The 27,815-nt window shown below is 41.2% G+C and overlaps 1 protein-coding gene across 1 annotated transcript in view; it reads left to right on the forward strand.

The window, feature by feature from the left end:
• Positions 1 to 17,198, forward strand: part of TPR2 (Tetratricopeptide repeat (TPR)-like superfamily protein) — a 61,588-nt gene extending 44,390 nt beyond the window's left edge. Inside the window, exons 7-8 of the mRNA XM_087690012.1 lie at positions 16,554 to 16,646; positions 16,734 to 17,198. Of these exons, the coding sequence (XP_087546138.1) occupies positions 16,554 to 16,646; positions 16,734 to 16,804 (164 nt within the window). The 3' untranslated portion in view covers positions 16,805 to 17,198. The remainder of the gene's footprint in view (positions 1 to 16,553; positions 16,647 to 16,733) is intronic.
• Positions 17,199 to 27,815: the final 10,617 nt, after the last annotated feature.

Here is a 27,815-nt window from a genome sequence, read left to right on the forward strand (position 1 = left end):
TACTATTCTTGGACTCTCTTTAATTCTAGGCTCCCCTAAAACCCGTTCGGGCGCCCAAGGCCCCCGGACGGTCATCCCTCGTGCCTGTTTCCCGTAATGTACCTTATTAATATAACAGGAGGGCTGGCTGCCAATTTATAGAAAATTAGGGTTCTAGATCCTCTCCCACTTAACTCTCTTGATCCGCTCCCCGTTTTAGGGTTTTGGCTAAAATAAGCCTAAAATAAGCATGTTTTGGGGCTGTTTAAGTGGCTAAGAGCAATTCTTAGCACAACAACCCCACTCAGGCTCAAAATAGGGTGAGAAAAGTAGGTCAGTCTAAATTTTGATTTACCCCAAGGCGTCCCATCCCAAAGCAGTCAGGGCATCGGACAAAGGGTGCACGTCGACTGCCCAGTGGCCTACCAAGACTACAGAGGCGATGGTTATCTTACCAAGGGAGCCCAAGTGATCACCCTAGAGAGGCCAGGGCATCAGACCAAGGGTACTCAGCGGCTGTCCAAGGGTCTACCAAGTTCTACAAAGGCGGATGGAATCAATGGATTTTTTTTTTGAAATGTTTTCAAAATACATAAGTAATATAGGGGCAGCGGCTGATTAAGTGACATATAGAAAAAGATAAAGAGAGTTTTAAATCCAAGTCAAGCACAAAACTAGCAGACTAATCCCTCGCACTAACTAGGATAAGTGCCTAAGGATGAGAACAAGTATGTGTATGTGCCAATCATGTGGTGAATATGTGGAAAGGCAAAAAAGAGGTTGGTGGGTTTAGTAAGACAAGCAAAACAAGCAAGCAAGCAAGGGTAGGGAAACTGCAGTTAGGAGAACTGCCATGTGTTATGTTATGAATATGGTGGATCCTAGAGTCGACCATTCCAAAAGACCGAAAAGCGATAAATGTTCACAGATGCATGTTTACATGAACAGAATGCCAATGTATAGGGTAATGCAAAGGGAGATGCAAGATGTCATGCTCATGAAATATGCTATGCAACGATGCCACTCGTATAGTGCCCTCGTAGGCGAATTGTTCACTTGTCCAAGTGCGCTTTTACAATCAGGTCATCTTGACAGTGTAGATGAAGTTACAAATGCCCATAATACAATTCAAAAGAATAAGTGAATATAATGTCTAAAAACTGTAAGCATCATCACTGTTACGATTAAGAGTAGAAGCCACCCCCTCTCAAACTGGAAGGGAAAGCAAGAGGGAAGCACCCTCTCCCTGTCAAGCTGAAGAAGTAGGGGAGGGTGTATCCAAGCCGATCCTGGGTAGCAGGTACTGAAGAACTGGCCGGTTGACCGCTTTGGTCAAGATATTTACAAAATTATTTGATGAAGGCACAAACTCTAGGCGAATAGTGCCTAGCTTAACCTACTCTCTGAAAAAGTGGAAATGGACTCCCACATGCCATGTCTGTGGTGTGATGATCAGATTGCCCCTAAGGGCAATGGCACTCTGGTTGTCGCAGTAGACAACTGTGGGAGAGTCATATGGAAAATGAAGCGCCGCCAATAAACTCCTCAGATAGATGGCCTCGGTGGTGCCATCGAAGAGAGCCCGGTACTTAGCCTCGGCCATGGAAGTACCACCATCTCTTGCTTACGGTTGGACCAAGAAATGGAAGCTGTGCCCAAGGTAAAGAGGTAGCTGCCATGGGAACGCCGGGTGTCAGGATCTCCTACCCAATCAGAATCAATGTATCCTTGCAAACATAAACTAGAACCATATGTCAAGCCATAAGAAAAAGCACACTACAAATAATGCAATACACGAAGATATGCAATCCAATGTGACATCCTAGCTGGTGTGAAATATTGACTGAGTATGCTAACTGAGTAAGTTAAATCTGACCTAGTGTGAATTAACCAAAGAAGTTTTCCTACAATAGAATGATAGGTACGTGCATCGAAGAGCTGTCCTAGGGTATCCTTTGACAAGTGGATAGTAGGATCAAGAGACATGGCCATTGGCCGTGTTTGTACGCGCAACACCCGAAGACTCTGAAATGGGAAATAACAAGCCGAGAGCCAAAAAATGCCTCATACGTGGTCTTCTGAGGAAGAGCTGTAGTTGGACACCGGTTGAGGATATACACTGAAGTGTTAACAACCTCAATCCAAAGACACTCAGGAAGCTCTGTTGCAAACAGCATAGAGCGTGCCATTTCCATGACTGTGCGGTTCCTATGCTCTACGACTCCATTCTGAGAGGGGGAGTTGGTAGAGGTGAGCTGGCGAGAAATGCTATGCTTCTGTAGAAACTCGGAAAACTCGTGGGAGATAAACTCACCACTGCTGTCACTCCTCATGCACTCGACATGATGACTAGTTTGTTTATGAACCAACAACACCTAAGCAGAAAAATATGTGAAAGCATCTGACTTATGCTTGAGGAAGTACACCCACATGTATCGAGAATGATCATCCACTATCAAAAAGTACAGCGCACCGTTCAAAGTGGCAGTGGATGTTGGCCCGCAAAGATCAACGTGAATCAATCTAAGAGGCTCCTTAGTTCTATGTGTAGACTGCTGAGGAAATGGGGTACAATATTGCTTCCCGAGGTGACAGGATTTACAGGCATCTCGAGCTAGCTTCAGGCGTGGAAGGCCCTCAACCAGCTCACGGCATGATAACTCATAAAGTGAGTCATAACCAAGAAGCCCTAAGCGAAAATGCCAAAGACGCTCATTGTGCACATAGGCTCCCGAGATATGGCTAAGGCTTGGAAGCTATGGAACACGGAGCCCTCGACTGTCGGCTCGGTGAGTAAATGAGTCATGTGGTATAGCCATTAGGTTGTGCCTCACCACGAGCAATCACTAGATTAGTCAGAGAGTCAAGGACCTCGATTGTGGTCGCTGTAAAGAAAACTGCTTGCCCCAACCGGCAAAGTTGCTGAACAGATAACAAGTTCACCCCAAGCTGAGGGACATGATATACATTGTCCAGCGAATCTAGATCCGGACCCTTGTTAGTGGCAAATCTGACGCAACCTTGAGCCTGAATCTTGATTGAGGAGTTGTTTCCTACACCGACTCGCCCGGATGCAAGGGCTCGGGTATGGAAAATGTCCTCTATAGGAGTCATGTGATGTGTAGCTCCACTGTCCATAATCCAAACTGGAGCTGAAGTGCTCGGCTGGACGAGTGGGCCTCTGCAGTAACCTCGTTAGGAGGCAACTTACAGATGTGAACGAGACTTGCATCGGATGTCTCTACGGAGACGATGTGGGCCTTTGCAGATCGGTCAGACAAGCCCTCTGGAGTTGAGAACGTTGTCGACCGAGGTGGCTATGCAGTGACAGTGTGAGTTTGACCTTTAAACTGTCCCTTGCCATCACCTTGCCTCCCCTGTTGGGGGTTGTCCGACTGAGGGGCAGGGGTCTGAGACTTAGGTTTTGGTGCTGTGCCTCGTGCCTTTGATCGACACTCGTCGTCAATATAGCCAGCCTTTTGACAATGTTGACAATACCTATTTTTTTAAGGTACATTCTGCCACCCTTGTTTAAGTTGTGACTAGGAGTTTCCTTGAGAATCCCCAGATTGATTTAGCTGTTGAGTTTGATTTTGATTTTGAGTGGAGGTTTGGTTTGGTTTGCCCTTTCCTTGTTGCACTTTTTGAGAATGAGCAAGAAGAGCCCCCTCTGAAGAGGAATTCATATGAAACTGATCGAACAACCATGCGTAACGCAACAACTGACACTCAAATTCATAGAATGTAGGCATGGTAGGCTTTGAAACCATTCCTTCCATAAAATTGAAGTATTTCTTGGGGAGTTTATTTAGGAACAATGTGACCTGATCGTCAGAGGACTTGGGAGTCCCCATAGTGGAGAATTCAGCGAGGAGACGCGATACTCAACCAACTTGACTTTCAAGTCATCCCGGTTAGTGATTTTGAAAAGTTGAAGCTGGTTAAGATTAATACAACGGGTTCTATCCCGAGCCGCATAGCGGTCAGTCAAGTGTGCCCATCGCTCTGACGCTAAGTCAAAATTCTGAAGCTGAGAATGAAACTCAGGCAATAAGCCTTGCATCAACTCGACAATAGCGGAGGCATTCCTAGCCTTCCATGAGTGGATGACCTCGTATGGAACAACTGCGGGATCGGGTTGGGGTTGCAACTCCTGCACAAGATCCCATAGGTTCTGTGAGTCAAGGATATGTCTCATCAAATTCGACCAAGTAGTAAAGTTTGACCCGTTAAAATGAGTCTTGTCATTAAATGCATTCTTGGCAGAAGATGAGCTAGAACCATGAGGTGTCAGATAGGTGGTGTAAGATGATGGTGGGAAAGATGATGAAGGTGGGTGTGTTTGATAAGAGAAAGAGGGAGGGGGAAGAGATGGGTAGACAGGAGGCTGTGAGTGTACAATGAGTGCCGATTGATATGAAGGCACTGGAACATGAATGTTTACATAAGGTGTCGGTGTAGGTGGAGGCACTAGGATACGGTAGCCTTGTCCAAAGTGAGGTTGGGACATAGCAAGATGACTAGAAGGTCCACTAGGCAATGCCATGGAGGCAAACTGTGGAGGCAACTGATCCACACTTGGGAGAGATTGAGTGGGATACCCAAGCTGCAATGATCCCGAAAGTGTATATGAGATAGGTGGAACACTACCCGACTGAGGGAAGGATGAGGTCCTAAAGAATGTGTCTATGTTTCCATAACCCCCTAGTGTGATGTGCGGTGCGACATGAGGTGTTTGAAATGGAAATGTAAATGGTGTAAATGGAAGTGATGAAGCAACGGAAGAATGTGGTGGGATGGGTGGTATGAGATGCAGATTCTTTTTGTTCATTTTTATCATTTAAAGACTGAAAATGAAACTGTGAAGATGATGATGCACCATGTAATGAAGTGAAAGAAACACCAAATTCATTCTGATTATGTGAAGTAGACGGAAAAGAAGAAAGGGCAGAAGAAGAGGTACCTGAATTTTTTTTATAATCCCTGCGACGTGTGTTAACATACAAGAATTGGTCCTCAAGAGGATCTTTTCTGTCGTCAACAGATTGGACTCTTTCTTCCACATGATCTCTGTCAGTATATTCCACATGATCTCTACCAATATATTGCAAAACAGAAGAGGTAAAAGAAGAAGGCACAAAAGACGAATCAAAAGTATATTGCACCGGAGAGGACGGAAGAGTCTGAAAAAATAGAAAATACTCCGGATCTTGCTCTCCAAGAGGGGGGCGCATCCTTGATGGAGGTCTCGACGGCCCTGCAACATCATCAGACTTATGCGCAACATCTGAAGAGAAAAAATCATGCATACCTTCATTAAGAAGCTTTTCTTGAAGGACAATCCTTCGGTCGAGCTCCTCAATCTTCTTTCGTCAATAGGCTATGATCATTTTATATTCTTCAGAGGTGCTTGCCTATCTTTTCTTCCATGTACTCAAATGTGTCTTCCACCATGTCGGAACTTTGTGGAGCAAGCTAATTGGCCCACTCTCGCTCGGTTCTTGGCATAGGCTGTTATGGAGACAGAATCAGTGTTGATGTGTTTGAAGTCATTTGAACTTATTGTTGTTCTTGCTTCTTGCGAAGAGCTCCCAGATCAAAGGCCTAGGTTTCTCAGAGAGTACCAAGCTCTGATACCATGTAAAGAAAATACCCTAACACAGAAGCATAAACAGAAACTGTACGACAAAGCACAAATTGATAAAAGAACACAGTTAATAAATGAAATGATATGACTACTAATAATATGATGCTCATGCATCAAACACACTATGCAGTGAATGAATACTAAACCTCGAACTCCTGTATATCAAGGATCAGGGTAGGGGTAATGAGTTGGAGAGTGTGTCGTACTCCGAACGGATCCCGAATCGCAGCAAGGAAGCCTCTGGATGTTGAACACCAGCAAACGCAACAGTGAGAAGCTAGATTTGATGCAGACAGCAATGAGGAGAGAGAAATACTAAAAAATGTAGGCACTAGGTGAGAGAAAGACTAAAAATGCAGGCAGGACAGCTTGCAGGAGAGAGAAAGACTAAAAACGCAAGCAAGACAGCTTGCAGAAAGAGAAAAACTGCAGCAGGAGAGAGAAAACTGTCAGGGCGGTAGCTATGGCTTGCAAACGCAACAATTTGCTGATGTGGCAGGGTGTACGACAGCAGTGCAGATGATCAGCAGTCAGTCGCGAGGCAGAAACAGCAGCAATCAGCGTGTGGAGGGCTGGAAACAGCCGCTAGACTGTAGGGAACAGTGATGGACAGCAAGGGCTGAGATGTCCTCCGTGAACGGGGTGTGGGCAGCAAGCTGATAACACCTGAAACCTGCAAAAACAAGATTCGGGGAAGAGTGGAGGGCTGGCTGCCAATTTATAGAAAATTAGGGTTCTAGATCCTCTTCCACTTAACTCTCTCGATCCGCTCCCCGTTTTAGGGTTTTGACTAAAATAAGCCTAAAATAAGCATGTTTTGGGGCTGTTTAAGTGGCTAAGAGCAATTCTTAGCACAACAGCTTTCTCTTATAAGACATTTCTTGAAGTATGGTTGAAGCTTCAAATGCTATACGAGGCATCTTCCACCATGTGTGTAGTGACACTTTATGGACAGCTCCAGTAGATGAAGTTCGAACGTAAGGACACTATTCAGTCATTTTTACTCCATATTACATAGGTACAGGACTAGCTACAACACATGTAGTTTACTCTTCTAGAGGTACATCTTGTGGGGACAGTACTCTACAAGGTCCCTCCGTTGTTTGATGGCATGGTCAATGCTTTGAAGATGCAGACATCCTTGACCCTTGTGAGCTTTACCCATGTGTCCTCCATGGTGCTTGAGCAAGAGGTATCTTTGTGTCTATAGGGCCGGTTTTTGTCTCATTATATAGGTTTTGGTGAGGCTCTTGTAGCTTCAAAGAGGAGTGACAAGAAGTCGTCGAAGGACCAATGTTATCGTTGTGGTAAGAAGGGACACTTGTGGAAGGACTGTAAAGAGTTAGTGATTGAAAGGAAGAATAAGGAGAAGAAGAAGAAGAAGCAAGATCTATACTTTTATGTCGAGCCATCCTTTTCCTCAGACTCTGATTTAAATTATCTAGCCTAGGTGAAGGCCAAGGCATGGAAGGGATCCTCATCTTCAGATTGAGGGAAGGGCTTGATTGCCCCTTTCTTTGCCGCTTTCTAGTATAGGTGATGTGGTCATCCCTTATGACTCTCCGGTGCTAGAGAGGAAGTGTGCGAGGGTGGTGAGATGGGGTAGGTCAACCTCATGTCTACAGGTATACAACTGCATAGGTTTTAGAGTGGGATGTCCTTGATGCATCGAATGCATCGAGTAACATTTGACAGGTTCAAATCTTGGAGCTGGGATTGACATCTAGGTTCATGATGGGTTGGAATTTGACAGAGAGCGGGATTGGCTTCTAGTCATACTTTGGTGGTCTAGCCACGGGGAATCCATGGTCACATATGTTTAGAGGCATTTTTGACAAGATGGACTTGTATGCTATTGTGTGACATTATTGATAGACATTGAGAGCTGCTATGATTTTTCTCTATTTTCAAGAGTTGGTACTATTGATATTGACATTAGATTCTCTCCGAGGCACCTTGGTGGTGGCTTGCACACTCAGTGCTTGGGTATCCACGGTTCTCCTTTGGTGGTCCTTGTTGTAAGTGCTATGATGGGACGCTGTCATTGTATATAGTGTTGTATAAGATCACCCATGATCTGAGAGAGGGTGTTAGCAGATAGGTCAGTTCATGGTTGAGTCTGTGCATGCGATTCAATGGGCTAGGGCACCAGATATTATCTTGATTATTTAGGCATTTTATGGGCTATTTATGATGGCTATTTTCAGCATTTTATGTTGGCGGACCTGTTGCCATTTGTAGCATTCTTTTGGCTTATTTATTCTGTTGGGCGGTGGAGAGGCCCTTTTGCTACTCCCGTGTATATATTTACTTGTACATGTGAACACACCCTTGCGGGTGTAAGTGTATCGTATCCTAAGTATAAATACATTTTTTTATTCTTTTGTGTGTACCATACTGGTACACACCCATCTCGAGTCTCCACTCTCTAGAGCTCCACACTCTCTCTACTGCTGAATACACCTCCTTTGATGTGCACACTACCTGAGTACTTCCGCTCGCCCCCTCTCAAATTGCTATCAAAGCTGTGGCAAGAGTGCTCATGCGAAGGAGTCAGCCCGTCATCGTTCAGTCTGTTCAGGAGTCAGTGTTGATTTCAAATGGCAACGGGAAAAGTTCCTCCCATAGAAGTTTCTCGCATGTCCTCGAGGTGATGAGGCTGGTGTAGAAGACATCATACCGGGGAAATGGCAGCTGAGTCAAGAGAATCATCGCCATATCCTCGGATGAAATCACCCGACCAAGAGAGGCTAGCTTGTCTCGCATGTCCTCCATCTTCGTGATGTGCTCCTTCATGGAAGAAGAATCATCAAGACTGAGCATCCACAACTTCTTCTCCAAAGAAATCTTGTGGGCGAACGTCTTATGCCGGTACAAATACGCAAGCTTCTTCCACACTTCCGCCGCCGTCTTTAACCTGTGAACATGAACAAGAACTGAGTCGTGAAGACTCATAAAGAGAAAGGAACGGGCTCTAGAGTTGAGCCTATCCCACAAGGTTGCACAGTCCATAGAACCTCCATCGGACGAATCCACGGGGGGACAGTTGATGGGTGACATAGGTCAAATGTATCGAGGATGCACTCCACCTTGCACGACCAGAGGGAGTAGTTGAAACCATCCAACTTGTCTTCCTTCGGAAAGGGAGTATGGGCACCTGTATCGAGGGAATCAAGGAAGGCATCTGGACATCTGAAGCAGTTTTCACCGATGGAACCTTCACTGTAGATGGAATCCTCTAAGATGCATGGACAGAAGGACGGGTGCGAGGAGACTCCTCCCGTCGTTGATCATGAAACTCCTGATAATCCCGTCTCCGCTCAGAGGAATGATGAGAAAGAAGCTCATCCTCTGAGTCATCAAAGCTTGAAAACTGGTAAGACATCTTTCAAATCTGCAAACACCAAAGAAATCTTTGCTGATGCTGAAGGATGACCAGCAGAAGGGTCACCAACCACCAAAACGCAAGTTGTGGAGGCCTACAAACACATGGAGCTGCAAAACGCAATGATGTCTAATGAAGATCACCTAGACAGAAACTGCCGAGCACCAAAACGCAGCCTGGGAGATTGGTGCCTGCAAGAAAAGGGCCCACAGAAGGTGGAACGACATCCAGAACAGCAAAATGCAGCCTGGAAGAGTGTCGCGGATTACCGCCTGGCAGAAAACGCACCCAGGGGAGGAATCGACAGCAGCAGAAGAAGGGGATGGTGTCTCTCTGTCGGGGAAGATCCTCAGTGCTCTCAGTTAGGCTCTGATACCATGTGAGAGTGTGCAACGGAAGAAGAAACATGAACATAGAGGAGAGAGAGAGAGAGAGAAAGCAGAGAATGGAGGAAGAAAATCTGCACTGACTGAAATGAATGCTGAATACATTGAAATGGACTGATCAGTCTCTGCACGCAGCCCGAAGCGTCAGTGAGGGCACCGGATCAGGCTGGAAACAAAGGTAGAACCAATGCCGGATTAGGAGAGGAGAGAGACTGTGCTGAACCTGCAAAAAACGTGTATGGCTGATGGGGGGGGGCTGCGATATATAGCCCCCCAGCCACAAAACTGGCCGACTACACCAAAAAGCAGCCATTAAAGGCCTACAAACACCTGGAGCTGCAAAACGCAATGATGCCTGATGAAGATCACCTAGACAGAAACCACCGAGTACAAAAACGCAGCCTAGGAGACTTGCGCCTGCAAGAAAAGGGCCCACGGAAGGTGGAACGACCTCCAGAACAGCAAAACGCAGCCTGGAGGAGTGTTGCCCAGTTGTGGGGATGGCTGCCTGGCAGAAAACGCACCCAGGGGAGGAGTGTTGATGACGTGGCAGCCTCAGAAACAGCCGCCTGCAGCAAATGCAAGGGTTGGAGCTGCCAGTATGAGGGAGCCGCCTTGGCTGTTGGGAAGGAATCGGCAGCAGCAGAAGAAGGGGATGGTGTCTCTCCGTCGGGGAAGATCCTCCGTGCTCTCAGTTAGGCTCTGATACCATGTGAGAGTGCGCAATGGAAGAAGAAACACAAACATAGAGGAGAGAGAGAGAGAGAAAGAAGAGAATGAAGGAAGAAAATCTGCACCGATTGAAATGAATGCTGAATACATTGAAATGGACCGATCAGCTTTGCACACAGCCCGAAGCGTCAGTGAGGGCACCAGATCAGGCTGGAACAAAGGTAGAACCAATGCCGGAGTGGGAGAGGAGAGAGACTGTGCTGAACTTGCGAAAAACGTGTATGGCTAATGGGGGCGGCTGCTATATATAGCCCCCCAGCCACAAAACTGGCCGACTTGCCCAAAACTGGCCGACTGCACAAAAAAGCAGCCACTAAAGGCTGACTGCCACAAAAAACAGCATAACCTAATTTGATAGAGCTCCTCTGTCTCCTGCCAAACTCTGACAGGAGCTCACAACCAGGAGATGACAGACTGACACTGAAATAGAGCACGCTAACATGTTGTCCACTCATTGTTTAGTCTGAGCCCCACCCTTCACCCTCGCCTACTTAGGTTCGAGAGGTTACCTTTGGGAGTTCTTCACCACCCCAGATACCTTCTCCAGCATGATCGGCGGCACTTTCTTTATCCTTAGACATTTCGGAGTCCGTGATCCATCAGTTTTTGGATTCCCTATCTACCTCAGAGGGGGATGATCTTTCTTTGCCCTTGGAGGGGGCATCTACATCTATTGCGACTTCAATGGAGGCTCCTATTCCTCCAGTTTCAAAGGGAGTCCCCACCCATTGGTCAATCCTTCGCACATCCTAGCGGAGGCCTTTTACCTTCTTCTTCTACCCTTGGATTGGGTGGCTTCCTTCTAGCGGTCATCTCACCTATTGATACCCAAGATCTCGAGGATCTACCTAGATCATGGCCTTGGAGGTTTAATCACGACTTGGTGACGAGGCCTTTGTATTCCTTTCCGCATGGATGTACGAAGCTAGTAGCTTCTCTCCCGAGGTGAAGTTTCGGGTTCTCCAGTTTACTCTATCTATTGTTCTTTACTGTAGGTTACCTTTTAGGTGGAAATCTTGGATCTTAGGGGTCCTCTACATCTTCTTCCTCCTCTTCTTCTTGCCTTGGTCACTTGGTCAGCATGGAGCCAACTCCTGAGATCGAGTACGCGCATATCCTTATAGTTCTCGGCACCACACAAAGTCTGACATTCCTTCTATGTATTGCATGTTTTCAGCATCTTTGTACTAGGGCGCTTGGGCAAGTGAACAATTTTCCCATAAGGGACACTGTCCAATTGACACTTGTTGGATGAGCATTCTTCAGCATGCAGCATTCCATCTCCACCTCACTCTTCTCTTCTTCCCCTTTTTGGGCTTGAGAGGCGGTGTTGAGAAACCCTTCACATGCAGTTTGTGTTTAGGGTTTCGCGTTTTGCGTTTTGCGTTTAGGGTTTTACAGCCCCAAAAAGAGATTGGGCGCCCATAGTCGTGTGATGCTACCCTAGACAGCTGATGCCCTCCCTTCGAGCGCCACCCTAGACAGTCTTTTGCCTATTTATAGGCTGCCTCTGTCACTCATTCTTCATGGCTGATTCATTCAGTCCGTCACCTCTTCTCTCCAATCTCTCGACCGCCCTCACACCCCTTCAGGAGGAAATTGCAGTTCATGGTTCGTGGCTGTCTTCATCATCTTTCTTGTGCTATGGCACCCTTATTTCCTTGTATCACATTCACTCCATGATTCAAAACTTCATCATTCTATTCATTAGGGTTTTTTCTCTCCTCTTCTCTTCTTAGTGTTTACGTAGTTTACTTCGTGTTCCTCCCCATAAACCCTACTGTCTCGTTGGTACGTTGTCTTTTGACAAAGATGTCACTTGCTATCAGTGTGGATGCAAAGGGCATAAAAAGCCTGATTGCAAATATTATAAAAAGGAGCAAGAACATAAGAAGCAAGCTAATGCAAAAGGCAAAAAGAATGAGAAGGATGATAGCTCTATCGCTAAAGAAACAGATAAGGCAAATGTGGTATCTAACGTTGTTATTGAAGAGATAGAAGAAGATAAAGATGCTGATTTGCTGGTTGTATCTTTTGATCCACATGCTATGACAGTGGAAGACATGTATATGACTAAAAGGGATGTGATAGATGCCTTGTTGCTTGCTCATGATGGTTTGTCACAATTGTGGATTGTTGACAATGTTGCTTCATTTCATGTAACTCTATCTTTGGAGTGTTTTTCTTCTTATGCAGAAGGTAGCCTTGGGAAAGTTTACCTAGGGAATAATCATACATGTGATATTGAGGGAGTAGACACCATACACTTGGCTTTTGAAAATGGCTAGGAATTGATTCTTCATTATGTTAGGTATATACATGGCATTAAGAAGAGCTTGCTTTCTATTGGGCAGTTATATAGCAGGGGTTATTTCACTACCTTTGGTGGTGGAATGTGGAAGATACAGAAAGGATCTATGCTAGTCACTAGAGGTGGTAAAAAGGGAACTCCATATTATCTTCATTGCAAGGCACTTCCTAGAAAGTGTGTTGCAGTTGTAGAAGTGCAGTCACACATGGAGTTATGGCACAAGCGTCTCGGACACATGAGCCAAACGGGTTTATAGGCACTTTCTTCACTTGGAAGAGTTGATGTGAAAAACTCAAAAGCTTGACTTTTGTGATGACTATGTTTTGGGAAAACATGTAAAGAGTTCATACTCTCATGGAGCCTCTAGGAAGGCATGTATTTTGGATTTAGTCCATTCTAATGTATGTACCATGCCAATAAGAACTCATGGTGGTTTCTGTTATTTTGTGTCTTTTATTGATGACCATTCTAGAAAGCTATGGGTTTACTTGCTTAAGCAAAAAAGCGAGGCATTGGACGTCTTTAAAAGGTTTTATGCATTTGTTAGTACTCAAAAGGGTTAAAAATTAAAATGCATAAGAATAGACAATGGGGGAGAGTATGTATCTAAAGAATTCAATAAGTTTTGTGATGTCAATGGCATTAAGCAGGAGCTTACAACTCCTTATAATTGAGCACAAGCGGGAGATGGTGAGAGAATGCTGAGATGTGAGAGAAATTTGAGATTCTATGCAGGAAAACCCTCCAATCTGCTTATTGCTTGGTTCAGTCTGCATGATATTGCCTAGTGCTAGACACCTGCAAAATGCTGTCACCAGCCCTTGGGAGTCACTAAACTACTGTCGCTTGATCCCTGGCTGCTGTCGCTTGCAGCATATGGTTGAATTTTGCACAAAAAATTGACTAGCAGCTCCTCTCTCTCTCTCTCTCTCTCTCTCTAGCTAAATGCATTGAATGAGTCCTCAGCCCCAAACAATCTTCTCTCCCATTGCAATTAATTAATTTTCAGAATTAATTAATTCTGAAAACTGATTTCAGCCCTTTTGACCATGTCCGAAAATAAAAATGTCCATTTGCAATTTAATTGGCTAGGCCATTTGGAACCCCAAGTGGTCCCTAGTCTTCATTGATCCTTAGACTAGCATTAATAAATTAAGAATGCCTAGTCTCTAGTGTCAACATTGACACTTAATGCCTAATAGCTATCCTGGGGCCAAATTGAGACCAACTGACATCCAAAACCCAAGTGGCATAACTTGTCACAACTTTTGCCTTTGACACCCACCACCTCCTCGGGGTCCTTGGCCTGTTACCATGAACTAATTGCCATGTGCAACACATGTGCCTTACTACATTGCACGTATGATTATTAAATTATTTTAATGATCAAAGGTTACTAGCACGAGCAAAGCATCTCAAAAATTTCATGTCCTCGTGACAATGTCCCACAGAATAGCTAGTATGACGAGCAGTGCAAGTAAATCAATGAGTGTCTCTTGAGCAATTCCACATTGTATCTAGCTTAGACATCATTTTGTATTCATCAGTTATGTATTGTTTACTATTTATTTTCTGTTTAGTTAGTCATAGCATTAGATGACAGCTATTTTGGGACTTGGGAAATTCCTGGACTTTTGAGATCTAGCAGTTTGGTCTCATAGGTTGATTTTGGGACTTGGGGTAATTTCCTGACTTTTGGGATCTAACAGTTTGGTCTCATAGGTTGATTTGGCCTTTTGTAGACGTTAATATACCTTTCTTTCTTCTTTCTTTCTTTCTCCATCTTTGTGCAACCTACATTCTCCTAGCAGTTGCATCATCTACCTTTGTTCCTTGAAGGACATGAAGGCATTTGATACTTGATACCGTAGTTCACATTGTCACTCTTTATTATATAGAGAAGTAGATTGCCTTTGCATGTTCAAAGCTGAAGTTTGGTTGGTGGATGGTGGAGTCACTAGCCATAGGACTCCAGAGTCCATGCTGAAAGTGGTTACAGGATGCCCAAGATAGAGGGGGAATGGTCACAATTGGTGAGAAGTTTTTAGTGTCAGTTCGTGGTGTGAGCACCATTCCCTTATTTTGAGACTGACAAGGCCATAAGTAAGTTTTTGAGGTCTTCATGTTCCTGATTCAGGATATAATCTTCTTTCAGTGTATGCTATCGCTCAGCTAGGCACTAGGATCATCTTCACAAGCCAAGATGTATGGTTGTGGATGAGATCACTAGCAAGCCTGTTTGGACTGGTTTAGAGGAGGGTGGATTGTAAAAGCTGATGACACTTGTAGAGAGGACGTCCTCACATCAACAGTCTATCTGGAGCTGATTGCAAATCAAATCCCATATATACATGGCCTCTTAGGGCCTTTTGGGGGGGGGCGGAGGGGATGGGAAAAAGCAGCATGGTGGAGTATAATACCATTGAGGTTTTACTGCCTTGTAGGGTGAAGAACAGGCTGTGGCAAACCATAGTGTGAAGGAACTGCTGCTGAAGCTCCCGTTGGATGCTGATAGATCCCCTTGGAGCTGCTCCTAGCAGCCTCTGGGGGAGTGAATGATGGATGACTAAAGCTCCACAGAGGTGACATATCCTGAAAGGCTCTCACCACTGAAGATCAGCTGGCATTGGGCCTTCTAGATTTGCCGCCCTGTGTGGCTGTCATTAATCTATCATAGGCATTGCTAGTGAAATTAATTCTCCCTTCAGGCACTGGATTGATTGGTTTGAAATTTAAGCATTCCTTGTGGTCTATCTAGATTTATTCTAAGCCTTTTTGTTTGTTGGCTTTGTGAGCTGTGCATTTGAAATTTCATCCATCATTAAAGTCATCATCAAGCGACATCACACAGAAGTTGTTACGAAGTACCAAGGGCTGAGAATGAAACTGATCATCAAGCAACATCAACCAAGCTAAGCTGATATCTTCTTCAAGAAGAGTGTAGGTGGTAGATGTGGGGTTGCTTTGGGCAGCAAAGAGGCCTTCTAAATCGTGAGACCTCCTCCTTGTGTTCTCTTTTCAAGTGGTAGCAGTCCAAACTAACTTGCCCTTCTATTAATGATGAGGTTGTTGCTATTATTTCCCACATGTCCCTCCACACGTGTGTCCATGTGTTGCATTAAAAACATCTGACATACATGCCAAAATATCTTGATCATGGCTGTGTTTTCTATTTCTTCATCAATGATAGACAAATGGACTTTGTCCTAGTACTGTAGTTTTTGTTTGTTATTGTTACACTTTCACACATTACTGCTTGCACCATAAGAGTAGGCAGGTAACCATATAACATATACTATGTTATGTGAATGCCTAAGATGCTCAAACATATTTGAAATGGCATTCAGTGCAATCCTGTCAAACAATCCATTGTTTTGTGTCTAAGATACTATTCACTCCATGTACTGTGTAAAACTTATCTTGGTGCCATTTTCAAATGTCTTGCACCCTTTAGGGTGAATAGAATTGACTCTCTCTGACATACAGGTTTAGTCGCTTTCTTTTGCCTACTGTCCCTGAAATGATTTAAGTCACATTGGGTTCAAAGAGAATATGAAAGAAGTAAGATTCTTATTCTAAAATAAAATTAGGGTTAGGGTTTTTTGCCCATCACCTTGTGTCTTTGTCTTGTGTTGGGGGTTTTTGCAATAGAAGTAATCAGAAACCGTAGGCAGTGATGTATGTATAATGTTGGGAAGTTGTCTCAGATGACTCTGAGGTGGAGGATAGTGAGGCTGTCACAAGGAGCAGCAACAGAGACCCAGATAATCATGCTGGGCGTTAACCACCAGCAGATGTATTAATTACCGGGGAGGGGATTGTTGTGAATTTCTTGATGACTTAACCTGAAGGGGGGGCACCAAGGATTGGCAAGAATGAATGTGCACACTGTTGACAGTTGCTTACATCCAGCCTCAACTATATGTCATCTCTACTCATGAACTTACACTAACTATACATAGAAGGCACGGTACATGGAAGTCATAACATAAGGATAAGCATGGAAGTGAAAAAAGACAAGGCATGGGGTTAAAGAAATATTAGGGTTCTTATAACTATGCGCCTTCTTATGTAAGAACTGCTTGGTCACTAAAGTTTTGTACCTTTTCACAGATGATACTAGCCAGGCATTAATCCAAGTTTTTGAAAGGTCAACTCTACATGATGTGTTAGAAAAGGAAAACTATGCTGTTCCTGGAGTACCTGGTACGCACACCATTAGCCTTAAGCAATTCTGTGGTTTTGCTTTATAGAGTGTGTGTGCAACATTGATGAGTGTGTGGTTCTGTGCAGTATTTTATGTTGTATCAACAAGCTCGAGTTTCTACACCCGGTTTTTCTCAGGGCAGTGGACAACTCCATAAGATCTCGATCTATAAATTCTGAGATTTTTCTGCATACAAAAACATCAGAAGGCATTTAATCTCAGTTATCTGCTGGACTGTTGGAGTGAGTGAAGCTGGAAATGGAAGCGCTACAGGTGGATAATCAAGGGAAGATGTTTGCCTTGAAAGATTTTGTGTTCTTGTTTCATATCCATTGTACTATATGAAAGGTCATGTTTTTAATCTTGTTTGTATCAGCCATTAGACTATATGAAGACAGAGGGAGCTAAAACAGTGTTCACTTTCTCATTATAGAGGTGCCAGAGTGACGGAGTCATGGGGGAACTAACTATCCGCGTTAAGAGTAGATTTGACTCTAAGAGCCAGTCGCATTGTGAAAATGGAACTTTTATTATAGAACGTATTTTTGCTTCATGTGCCCTTTTTGTCTCCAAAAAGCGCTTCTAGCACTCTTTTCATTCTAAAAAGTGAGGGCTCTTTCAAGATTTTACTTATTATAAAAAAAAAACAGGGTATAGACCCCCCCAAAAAAAAGAACTTAAGCTGAACTAATTAGTTGCTAAATTAGTGGACAGTGTTAACTCCACTTACCTAAGCATGTTTTTTTAAAGAACATCTTGGTCACCATACCATAATACTACCATATACCCTAATGAGCAATGCTAACAAAATTTCTATAGAAAATGAGAGAGGTTGTAAGAAGAATTGGCTTATAATGAAGTATCGAGTGGGTTTTCAAATGCATTTTGCATGCAAATAGTGTGAAACAAGAGTTTATGAGGTGAAGCACTTGATTCACAAGCCTAATTCTATGCCTAGGCGTCTTCATGGCATGCAATACCTTGTCTACCTTCGTGGCATGCATTGACTTGGCTTGGAGTATGAAGGAGAGGATGAAGTGACACTCTTTTATTTGTTGGATTGGAGTTGAGGTGGATATGGAAGCAGTAGAGGTCGATAATCAAGGGAATATGCTTGTTGACCTTTTATGTACAACGCATTATTAACTATCCCGTGTCTTTATACCATAGTTTAGTGCATGTGTATGAAAACATGTGTGCTTTCATAATACATAGTATACACAATGCACCATGCATTGTAATTTCATCCATGTAATCAAGTAGACGTACATAAAAAAGACCCATGTATGTGCTATAGCTACAAAGACACATTGTCATGTATATGCTACATAGAGGTATTTCTATATAAACAAGTCTGATATAGGGGCTTATTGAGTATGTATAAAACTATATGAATCTCTCATTTAATAAATTAAATGTATAGTATATGTCATGGAGGTTGGGTTCTATCGTGTGTTTTTTAAATGTTTTTTTTTTTGGAATTTTTAACTCATTCAAATTTTCTTATGTTTAATTTGGTTTTTTATTTCTAAGATTTGAGATGCTGGATTTGGTATGTAACTCACTTTGCAATAGTGGTATTAGACGCTAACTTTTGATCGTTTGCTATCTTATGTGTGAGTATTGTAGCACAATTAAGATCTACAAGATAGATTGTTACAAGCAAAAGCTATGGTTACAGAAGTTATGGTCATGTTTTTTATGCTTAAACTTTCAATATTATTACTTAACTATGTTGATTGGTTTCTATTTCTTATCTTTAGTTTTTGGAAAGAGTTATCAAATTTTGAATGATTATGTGGGTTACCCAAACTTCAAAATCTCAAAATTGTATTGTGATTGTACTTACTCTTAACTTTTCATTTGTTCGTATTTTAAGGATGATGTAAAAACAAATGTTAAAGAGATTAAAAAGCTTTATAATTCGTATTAGATAAAATTGAAATATCTCGTGATATATTTTAATTTTAAAATAACCACGAATCCATATTTCACAGCAATAAGCAAAAATTTATATTTCGTAAAGTTTGGGCTCTATTTTCTCACCCTTACCTTTTGAATTAACAAGTTATTAATAGGGAGATGATTTATAAGATTTTTTATTATCTACAACTCTTTAGTTATCATCTTGAACTAAATTTGAATACTTAGAAAGTTAGTTGCCTCTAAAGTAGACCTTCAGATTGATCCAAGCCTAGTTAAAATTTTAAGCTTAAACATGTATATTTATTTAAAATGTAGACGTACTAAAAAAGTAAAGTTACAGCTTATAGAATGATCTATAACTTGTATTAGGGATGGTTTTGACTAATTATGCATAGTTTTTAAGTTAATCTTAGTCAAAGTTAATCTCTTAAGTTTAACTTTTTAATTGTGTCTAAAAATAAAGTCTATTGTTATTTTAAAGTATTAGTTTTTGGTTTTTATATCATATTTTATTGTATATATTTTTAGATCATTGAAAAATGTAAAGTTTTGTTTAATTTATATATTTTAATAATTAATGATTTTAAAAGGTATTCTAATCTTAAGATGTTTATAAGTTAAGTTTTACATTAGTAACCAAAATAAATTAAGATTTATATGTGTACATTAAGTAACTATTGCTTGTTTGATCTCTATATTTCATATATATTACATGGTTATGATTTAGTTTAATATCTTTAGGTTTTATCTTAGCTTTATGAAAAAGTAAATCATGTTGATATTCTTATCTAATAATTGTCTATTATTCACAATCACATTAATATCTAGATGCATAGATTCATCACATGAGGTAGTGCTTCATGTAAAATCCATGGAATCTTATTCCATGGAAGGTGTAGATTCGCTACATGAGGTAACACTAGCTTTTGTTATGGAAATACTCCATAATAGAGGATGAAATACCATGGCTTTCGTCATGGAAAAGGTTCGGATCTATCTTGTGTTTTCTCATGTTTTCTTTGAATTTCTTAACTTAATAAATTTTTATTAAAATGTTTCATAAAGTCGAGCTCACTCTAGTGCAAGTTGTAAAATATTCTCAAAGTAGATAAGAAGGCTTGTAGTAGTAAGGGATTATGGTGCTAAACTTTATTCACTTTTGATGGCACCTGGCCAATCAACATAAGATCTATGCATGCATTAGAAGGGAAAGTCAAGAGCCTAATAAGTGGGAAAAGCACGTAACATAGGGAGGGAATCCTAAATCCCAAACCTATATATAAAAGTTAAAATGTAACTAGAAACACTCATTCTTGTATATGATAATTTGAGAGCTCTTCTCTTCTTCCTTGCATCACATCTTCTTGTGCAATATGTTAAGCGTGAGGAAGAGTAAGAGTGCAAATAAAGGACTAGAAGAGTAAAGTTTCTCTCTTGTCTCGTGTTCTTCTCTTCTTTCCCTTTTTCTTCCATAACTTGGAGGGTGAGAGGCGGAATCTAAGAGAATTGAAGCTCTTGAAATATAGGAGTTTTGTCCAATGTTCTGCATATCGTGTGCAAAGCTTAATAGTTGTGACCTCATCTATTATCCTCAACTATGTCCAAAAAACCTTGCCTTGTGAGTTATTGGATCCACTTATACTTGAGGACTTGTTTGTCATCATCGTACATTCTTGCTACTTTCGGTAGTACTGCTTTATTAGTGCATCTCCCCAACAAAAGCACATATTAGTAGTTAAAACTAAAGATGAAAGGAAGGCATAATCAATGACTAAGATGAGGAGACAAGGCATGCAATATACTCTTGTAATAGTAAGAGAATGTTGATCGGTTCCACTTGTTTTAAATATGAAGATACACAAAATGCTTTTCTAAGAGAATATCAATCATCATTGTTTTTTAAAAACATTATTCATACCAATGCATTATATTACAGACTCAAAAACCTACAACAATAAATCATGATTTTATAGAAAAAATATTCCATCAGGGCCCTCTACACGATCAAGAAGAACCCCAATGACGTGCTAAATGATTAGTGTAAATAACTTACCCAAGCTCTCCAGAAGAATGGAGGAGGGGTGATTTTAGTGTTGGCTTATCTACTACTAAGAAGGAATAGAATAGTATCTATGTGGTAGTGGATAGACTCACCAAGGTAGCCCATTTTATTCCCATGAAGATATAGTTTATTACATCACAAATGGCTTGTGAGTTCATGGAGCACATCTTCAAGTTACATGGATTACTATAGGTGATCATACATGATAGGGACTCTAAGGGCATGAGTAAATTTTGGCAAGAGGTATTGAGCTCCATGGGCACTAAGTTGGCTCTCTCTACACCCTGTCATCCACAAATTGATTGGTGCGCAGATCGGATGCTGTACGCTTGCGTAGTGAATGCCGGAAGGTCCCCAAGAACAATAGAACTCTACTTTTTGCACAAATTATAAGGTAAAAAGCATGAACGACATGAATAAGAGACTAATTGGGTGCAATCTCCCCCCCATGCCTTGTGTGAGTACTCCACAAAGCATGTATTTTATGTATTATCCATCTTCGAGCTCAAATAATAGCCCAAATTACAAAATAGCAAGCTTTTAGCTTTTGAGTTTGCTTTAATACAAAATATGAATAAAGCTAATGGGCGGCGCCCAAAGAGTCTGGCATGCCCAATACAATGTCCAAGTAGAAATAACATAATCGTGCGCCCATGCGCATACAAAAAAAAATAAAAATCCAACGTCTCAATAAATAGGCGTGACAAAATATAGGCGTGGCGCCCATTAAAATAAATCGAATACTTGCTATCCTCCAATGCTTTCCTCCGCCACTGCTGCTATCTCTACACATCAACTGAAGCATTCACAATCATTAGTAAAATAATACAATTAAACCGACAAAAGTGAATACCTAGCAGTCTTCAGCTACATAAATAAATCAAATGGTTAGAAATAAATCCTAACCTTAATTTATTACGAGTGCGCACTCTAAACTCATAAACGTTTATTAATTTAATATGCATTTTGCGGAATCACCCGCTATGGAATCACCCATGTACACACTAAATTAATGAAACGCCCAAAAAGGACAGGCGTCCCCATCAACTTCTCGCACAAAGAATCCACTTTGTGTATGAGCTTCGGTCATCAAAGTTTACGGAATCCACCGTGAAATATGCCTCCTGGCATCATACCCCCAGGGTGGGATAGCAATCGACCTCAATTGCTCTTAGCTCAATATGGAGCTAACAGAGTGGGGAAAGCATTTAAGTCTCTAGCGTGCATCCATTGTGCTTCCTCTAGAGAATGGTTCTTAAATTTAACTAGATATCTAGAATATCTTCGGCCAGTTCTAGTGGTCATAAAGTCAGTGTCTATGATAGCTTCAGGTTCAAGTATTTCAGTCTCTTCCTCTAACAGAGGTGGGTTTTCATAAACAGGGTGTACAGGTAATTGGCCTCTAAATGGTCGTAATAAACTAATGTGAAATGTGTTGTGAATTTTCCAGTGAGGTGGTAATTCTAATTGTCATTAATTTTATGAATGATCCTAAATGGTCCATAAAATCTAGGGGCTAATTTCACAACTGGGTGTCTATCTACACTTTGTAGTTTACGTTTTTCTATTCTCAACCAAACATAGTCATCAACTTTGAAATTCATTGCTTGTCTTTTCTTATTGGCTTGTTTGGTATATGATTGCTGAGCTTTAGCAATCATGTCTTTAACCTCATCAAAAATAGTATTATGCATACTAGCAATATCATCAGCACTTTGAATTCTATTTGACAAAGATGCAACAGGTGTAGATAATCTATAACCATAAATCACTTCAAACGGTGCTTTCTTTGTAGATGTGTGTGGTGTATTGTTATATGCAAACTGTAATAAATGCAAATGTGCATCCCATGTCTGAGGTTTAGAAATAGTATAAGCACGTAAAAGATCTAAAATAGTACTATTAATGGCTTCTGTTTGTCCATTAGTTTCAGGATGAAATGCAGATGATAAATCAATCTTCGTGCCTAGGTTAGCAAACAGAGTAATCTAAAAGTTGTTACAAAATCTAGAATCACGATCTGAAATAATAACTTTTGGTAATCCATGGTTAGTAAAAATATTTTTCAAAAACAATTGTGCTACCTGTGATGGTGTTAAAGTTTTCTTACATGGAATGAAATATGCTTGTTTACTAAACCTATCTACTACTGTCCAAATCATATTATGGTTAGATTTAGTATTAGGTAAACCAGTAATAAAATCCATAGAAATTTGTTCCCATAGTCTAGATGGAATATATAAAGGCATAAGTAATCCATACTTCCAACACTCTTAATGAGGTTGGGACAATGTATGTGGAATCATGTATTGATGTCCAAAGGTCTTTCCTTTGCTTAGCAAGTGTCATTAGTCGGTGGGCCAATTTTGGTTGCCAAACTTTGGTTGAAGTACCATTTCTGCACAAATTTACCTTGTCCTTTCCCTTTTCATTTGACTGCTTTGAGCTTTTCCTTATTTGTCTCACATTGAGAAATATAGAGTGAGGGTATCAAGCACAATTCTCTAGCTATGACCTTTGGGATGTTCTTTATGACTTCCTTAGCGATAACTACATAGCGGGAGCAAACATGTTGTTGCTTGTCCCAAGTTAGGGGTTTGGATATGATCTTTGTGTGCTCTAGGTTGTCCTTCCAATGTCCACATGGACGTACGCACATGTGATGGTTGTCAACTTCTTGTGACCAAGCTTCAACAGGCACTTTATCTTTGGTTCATTGGTTAGATGCGCCATCTCCTTGGCCAAATCTTCGAGAGATTTCTCCTCAAGCCTAGGCTTTAGGTGCTTCGCAAGTGATAGAGATGTCAAGGATGTTGTTTGCGACATCTCTTCCGTAGGTGAATTGCTAAGGACACGTTCCGCAGGGGGCGTTATCACGGCCAAAGGTTGCGACTGCTCTGATTCTTAAAAATTCATAATGACCAAACTGTGTCCTAAATGCAGACTTGAATATGTCAGACTTATCTAGTCTCACCTGATGATAACTAGACTTAAGGTCTATTTTACTAAATATAACAGATCCTTGCAGTTTATCCATAAGGTCATCAACTCTAGGAATTGGATACCTATTCTTTACAGTGATCTTATTTAAAGCACGATAGTCAATGCACATACGATAGGTAGTATTTTTCTTGACTAACAAAACAGGTGCACCAAATGGAGAACTAGGTCTAATCAATCCTCTATTTAGTAATTCCTTAACTTGACTTTGAATTTCTTTTTGCTCTATTTGGTTATGCCTATATGGTGCTTTACAAGGTGGTTGTATACCAAGAATCAAATCTATTTTATGGTCTTCTTGTAAGAAGCTGGGAATAGTAAGTAAGTGTTAATAATGTTGATATTATGCCATGTCACACTGACATTGGTATAAAAGGAGAGAAGATGTAAATTTTCACATCTTTTTGACACATTAATACAATTACAGTCTTTCTCTCCCTTCTTGCTCACAGCTTCTATGTGAAAAATTACATCTTCTCTCCTTTTATACCAATGTCAGTGTGACATGGCATATTATCAACATTTTTAACTATTCCCAACTTCTTACAATCCATCCCTTCTCAAAAGTTTTTGTCCTTAAAAACAAACCTAGAAACAACTAGAGAGGAAATGGATAGAAAAGAGTACTACTCTGTTTTACAGCTTTACAAATGGGAAATGAATGAAGAATGACCATTACAAGAGCTGAATTTGAAGAACGGAAGTAAGGCCCAACTATATACATGGTTTGAAGTACTTCAGAAGCAAATCGAACCATAAAGTCTTCAACAAATAGTCCCAGAAGAAAGTAGACAGCTTGCTGAATAAACAGTCCCTGCTGGACCAAATCTGCCATAACTTTTGATAGAAGTGTCCAAATGAGATGTACCACATATCAAAACGAAGCTCTTGAAGAGTACTTTAAGCCCATGTAGATAGCTTAATTCTGAAAATTAGGTACGATAAAAACTGTTCTAAAACAGTGTGCTGTCCTAAACCAGTTTGCATCAATACTAGCTCCATAAGTAATAGGCTTCAGCCAACCAATGTCTCCCTCAAGTATGGATACTCATCCAATATGGAATCAGGTCTCCAAGAAGCCTCTTCAGAGGGTAAACCTCTCCATTTAATCAAATATTCCACAATAGAACGTGATTGAAGCTTCTTTTCGCGCTGACCTATAACAGCCTTTGGGATGTACTGAACAAGACCATCTTCATCAATAGGTGGCAGCTCATCAACTATATCCACTGGATCACCATAATAAGGCTTGAGCTGACTAACATGAAAGACGTTATGAATCTTTGTAGAAGAGGGAAGCTGTAGTTTATATGCCAAATCTCCAATCCGCTTAAGGATCCTGTAAGGGCCATAAAACCTATGGGCAAGCTTATTACTGGATCCATCTTTCAACGTAGAGTACTTGGATTTTGGCACCTTCAACAAAACCAGCTCTCCTTCTTGAAACTCTAAAGGTCTCCTCTTCTCATCAGCATACATCTTCATTTGATCTTGAGCCTTCCTAAGATTCACCTTGCATTGCTGAAGAAGGGTCTGCATTCTTTCCAACTCTTCCTTCCCATGAGGATTGATATTTTCATTAAAGATGACTGTGGGTAAGGGCACCTTGTAACCATACAAAGCCTCAAAGGGTGAAACTCCTATGCTCGCATGAGTGGAATTGTTGTAAGCAAACTCAGCCAAGTGTAACCAAGAATCCCATGAGGTTTGGATATCATAGCAAAAATGGCGAAGATAAGTCTCTAACCATTTATTAACTCTCTCTGTCTGTCCATCAATTTGGGGATGATAAGCCGTAGATGAAGCCAATTTAGTGCCCATAGATGTAAATACCGCTTGCCAGAAGTTACTCATAAACTTTGAGTCCCTATCATGGACAATCACCTGCGGTAATCCATGTAGTCTAAAAATATGCTCCATAAACTGATTGGCCACTTGAGAAGCAGTAAACTGAATTTTTGTTGGGATAAAATGAGCTGCTTTGGTGAGTCTGTCAACCACCACATAAATACTATTCCACCCCTTCTTGGTAGTAGGTAAGCTAGTGATAAAGTCCATAGTAATATGAGTCCATTTACCTATAGGAATAGGCAATGGCTGTAACAAACCTCCTGGCTTATGGGTGCTATCCTTATTTTGCTGACAAGGCATACACTTCATAACGAAGTCCTTGACATCTTTCCACAGTCCTTTCCAATAAAAGCTCTTGCTGATTCTATCATAAGTCTTGAAAACTTCCAAGTGTCCAGCTAAAGGCGAAGAGTGTAACTCCTCTATAATTTCCGCGTGAAAGAAGAAGTAGAGGGAATAACAATCTTGCCCTTCCACCAAATAAGACCATTTTTAAGCTGATAATGCGAGTTTTCTTCCATAAGACCTTGCTGTAATTTCTGAAAGATTTGGCTGAATTCCTCATCGAAAAGATAGGCCTCCTGTAGTTCTTCAATCCAATCATTATGTAGTTCTGTCATGGCTGACACTTTGCAGGCCCACATATGAGAAAGAGAATCAACCACTATGTTATCTTTGCCCCTTGTATGAGTGATATCAAAGTCATAATTCTGTAATGTAGCTACCCATTGTCGTTGCTTTAGTGAGATTTGACTGAGTAAGGAAATGCTTGAGTACCCGATGATCACTATGTACTCTGAATCGGCTGTCATATAAGTAATGGTGCCATTTCTTGATTGCATGCAGGATAGCCAACATTTCCTGGTCATAAACATTCATGGCTATCTCCTTATCTGTAAGCTTACGGCTCTCAAATGCAATTACTCCATGCTCCTGAAGCAAAACAGCCCCAATGCTACGGCCACTAGCATCACACTGTATACTAAACTCTTTGGAGAAATCCAGGCATACTAAGATAGGAGCAGAAGTAAGTAATTCCTTTAACTGGTTGAAGCTGCTATCTACAAGAGCATCCCAAAAGAAAGCCTCTTTCTTCAACCTGTCAGTCAAAGGAGCTGCAATTGCTGCATAATGCTTTATAAATCAGCGATAGAATGAAGTTAAACCAATAAATCCTCTAAGAGAGGTAGTAGTAGTAGACGTTGGCCAATCTCTTATACATTGCACCTTCTTGGGATCAGCCTGTATTCCTTTTTCACTGACTATATGCCCTAAGTATTCCACTTCAGTCTGCATGAAAGAGCACTTCTTCTCCTTAGCAAAAAGCCTATGATATCTCAACACATCAAAAACCTTCCTCATATGTGACAAATGATCCTGTAAAGTCTTGCTATAGATCAAGATGTCATCAAAGAACACCAAGACAAACTGAAAGAGGAAAGGTTGCAAGATCTTATTCATCAGGCTTTGAAAGGTAGCTGGAGCGTTTGTAAGCCCAAATGGCATCACCAAGAAATGATAGAGCCCACGATTAGTCCTAAAGGCAGTCTTGACTTCATCACCTTCTCTCATGTGAATCGGATGATACCCTGATCTCAAATCAATCTTCATGAAAAATCGAGCCCCCTTAAGTTCATCAAGCAAATCATCAATCCTGGGTATAGGATACCTGTTCTTCACTGTTATCTTATTGAGATCCCTGTAGTCAATGCACATTCTGAAAGATCCATCTTTCTTTTTGACTAACAGGACTGGAGATGCATAAGGTGAAGAACTTGGTTCAATGAATCCCATTTCAAGAAGCTCTTTGATTTGCTTGGCTACTTCCTCTCGTTCACATTTTGATAGTCTGTAAGGTGGCTTATTGATTGTCTTTGAGTTGGGCTCCAAATCAATGGGGTGATCCACCGCTCTCTTAGGAGGCAATGAAGTAGGTACTTCAAATAAATCTCTATACTCCTCAAGAAGAGCTGTCAAGACTGGATGGTTTACTGAATTATTGGGCTGATTCTGTGTTTCTTTGTTCAAATGCAAAACAAATATCTGTGAGCGCTTCTTGTACTCTCTCTTGAGTTATTGAATGGTGATAAGCTGAAAATTAGATCTACTAGGAATTCCCTGTAAATGGATGAGCTGTCCATTGGAGAAAAACTCCATATATAACTGTGAGAAATCCATAGTAATCCTGCCTAATGTCATCAACCAATCACAACCAAGTACAATATCTATGGGCCCTATTTCCAAAGTGATCAGGTTTACTTTGACCTCAAAATTTTCAGCCAACTGCAAAGAAACTTGTGGGCAAATCTGTGTGCTGATTTTCTCTTCA

Source organism: Lygodium microphyllum, chromosome 12 (assembly GCF_053477565.2).
Source record: "Lygodium microphyllum isolate KBCC chromosome 12, Lygodium_microphyllum_v1.1.10, whole genome shotgun sequence".
Taxonomy (NCBI): Eukaryota; Viridiplantae; Streptophyta; class Polypodiopsida; order Schizaeales; family Lygodiaceae; genus Lygodium; species Lygodium microphyllum.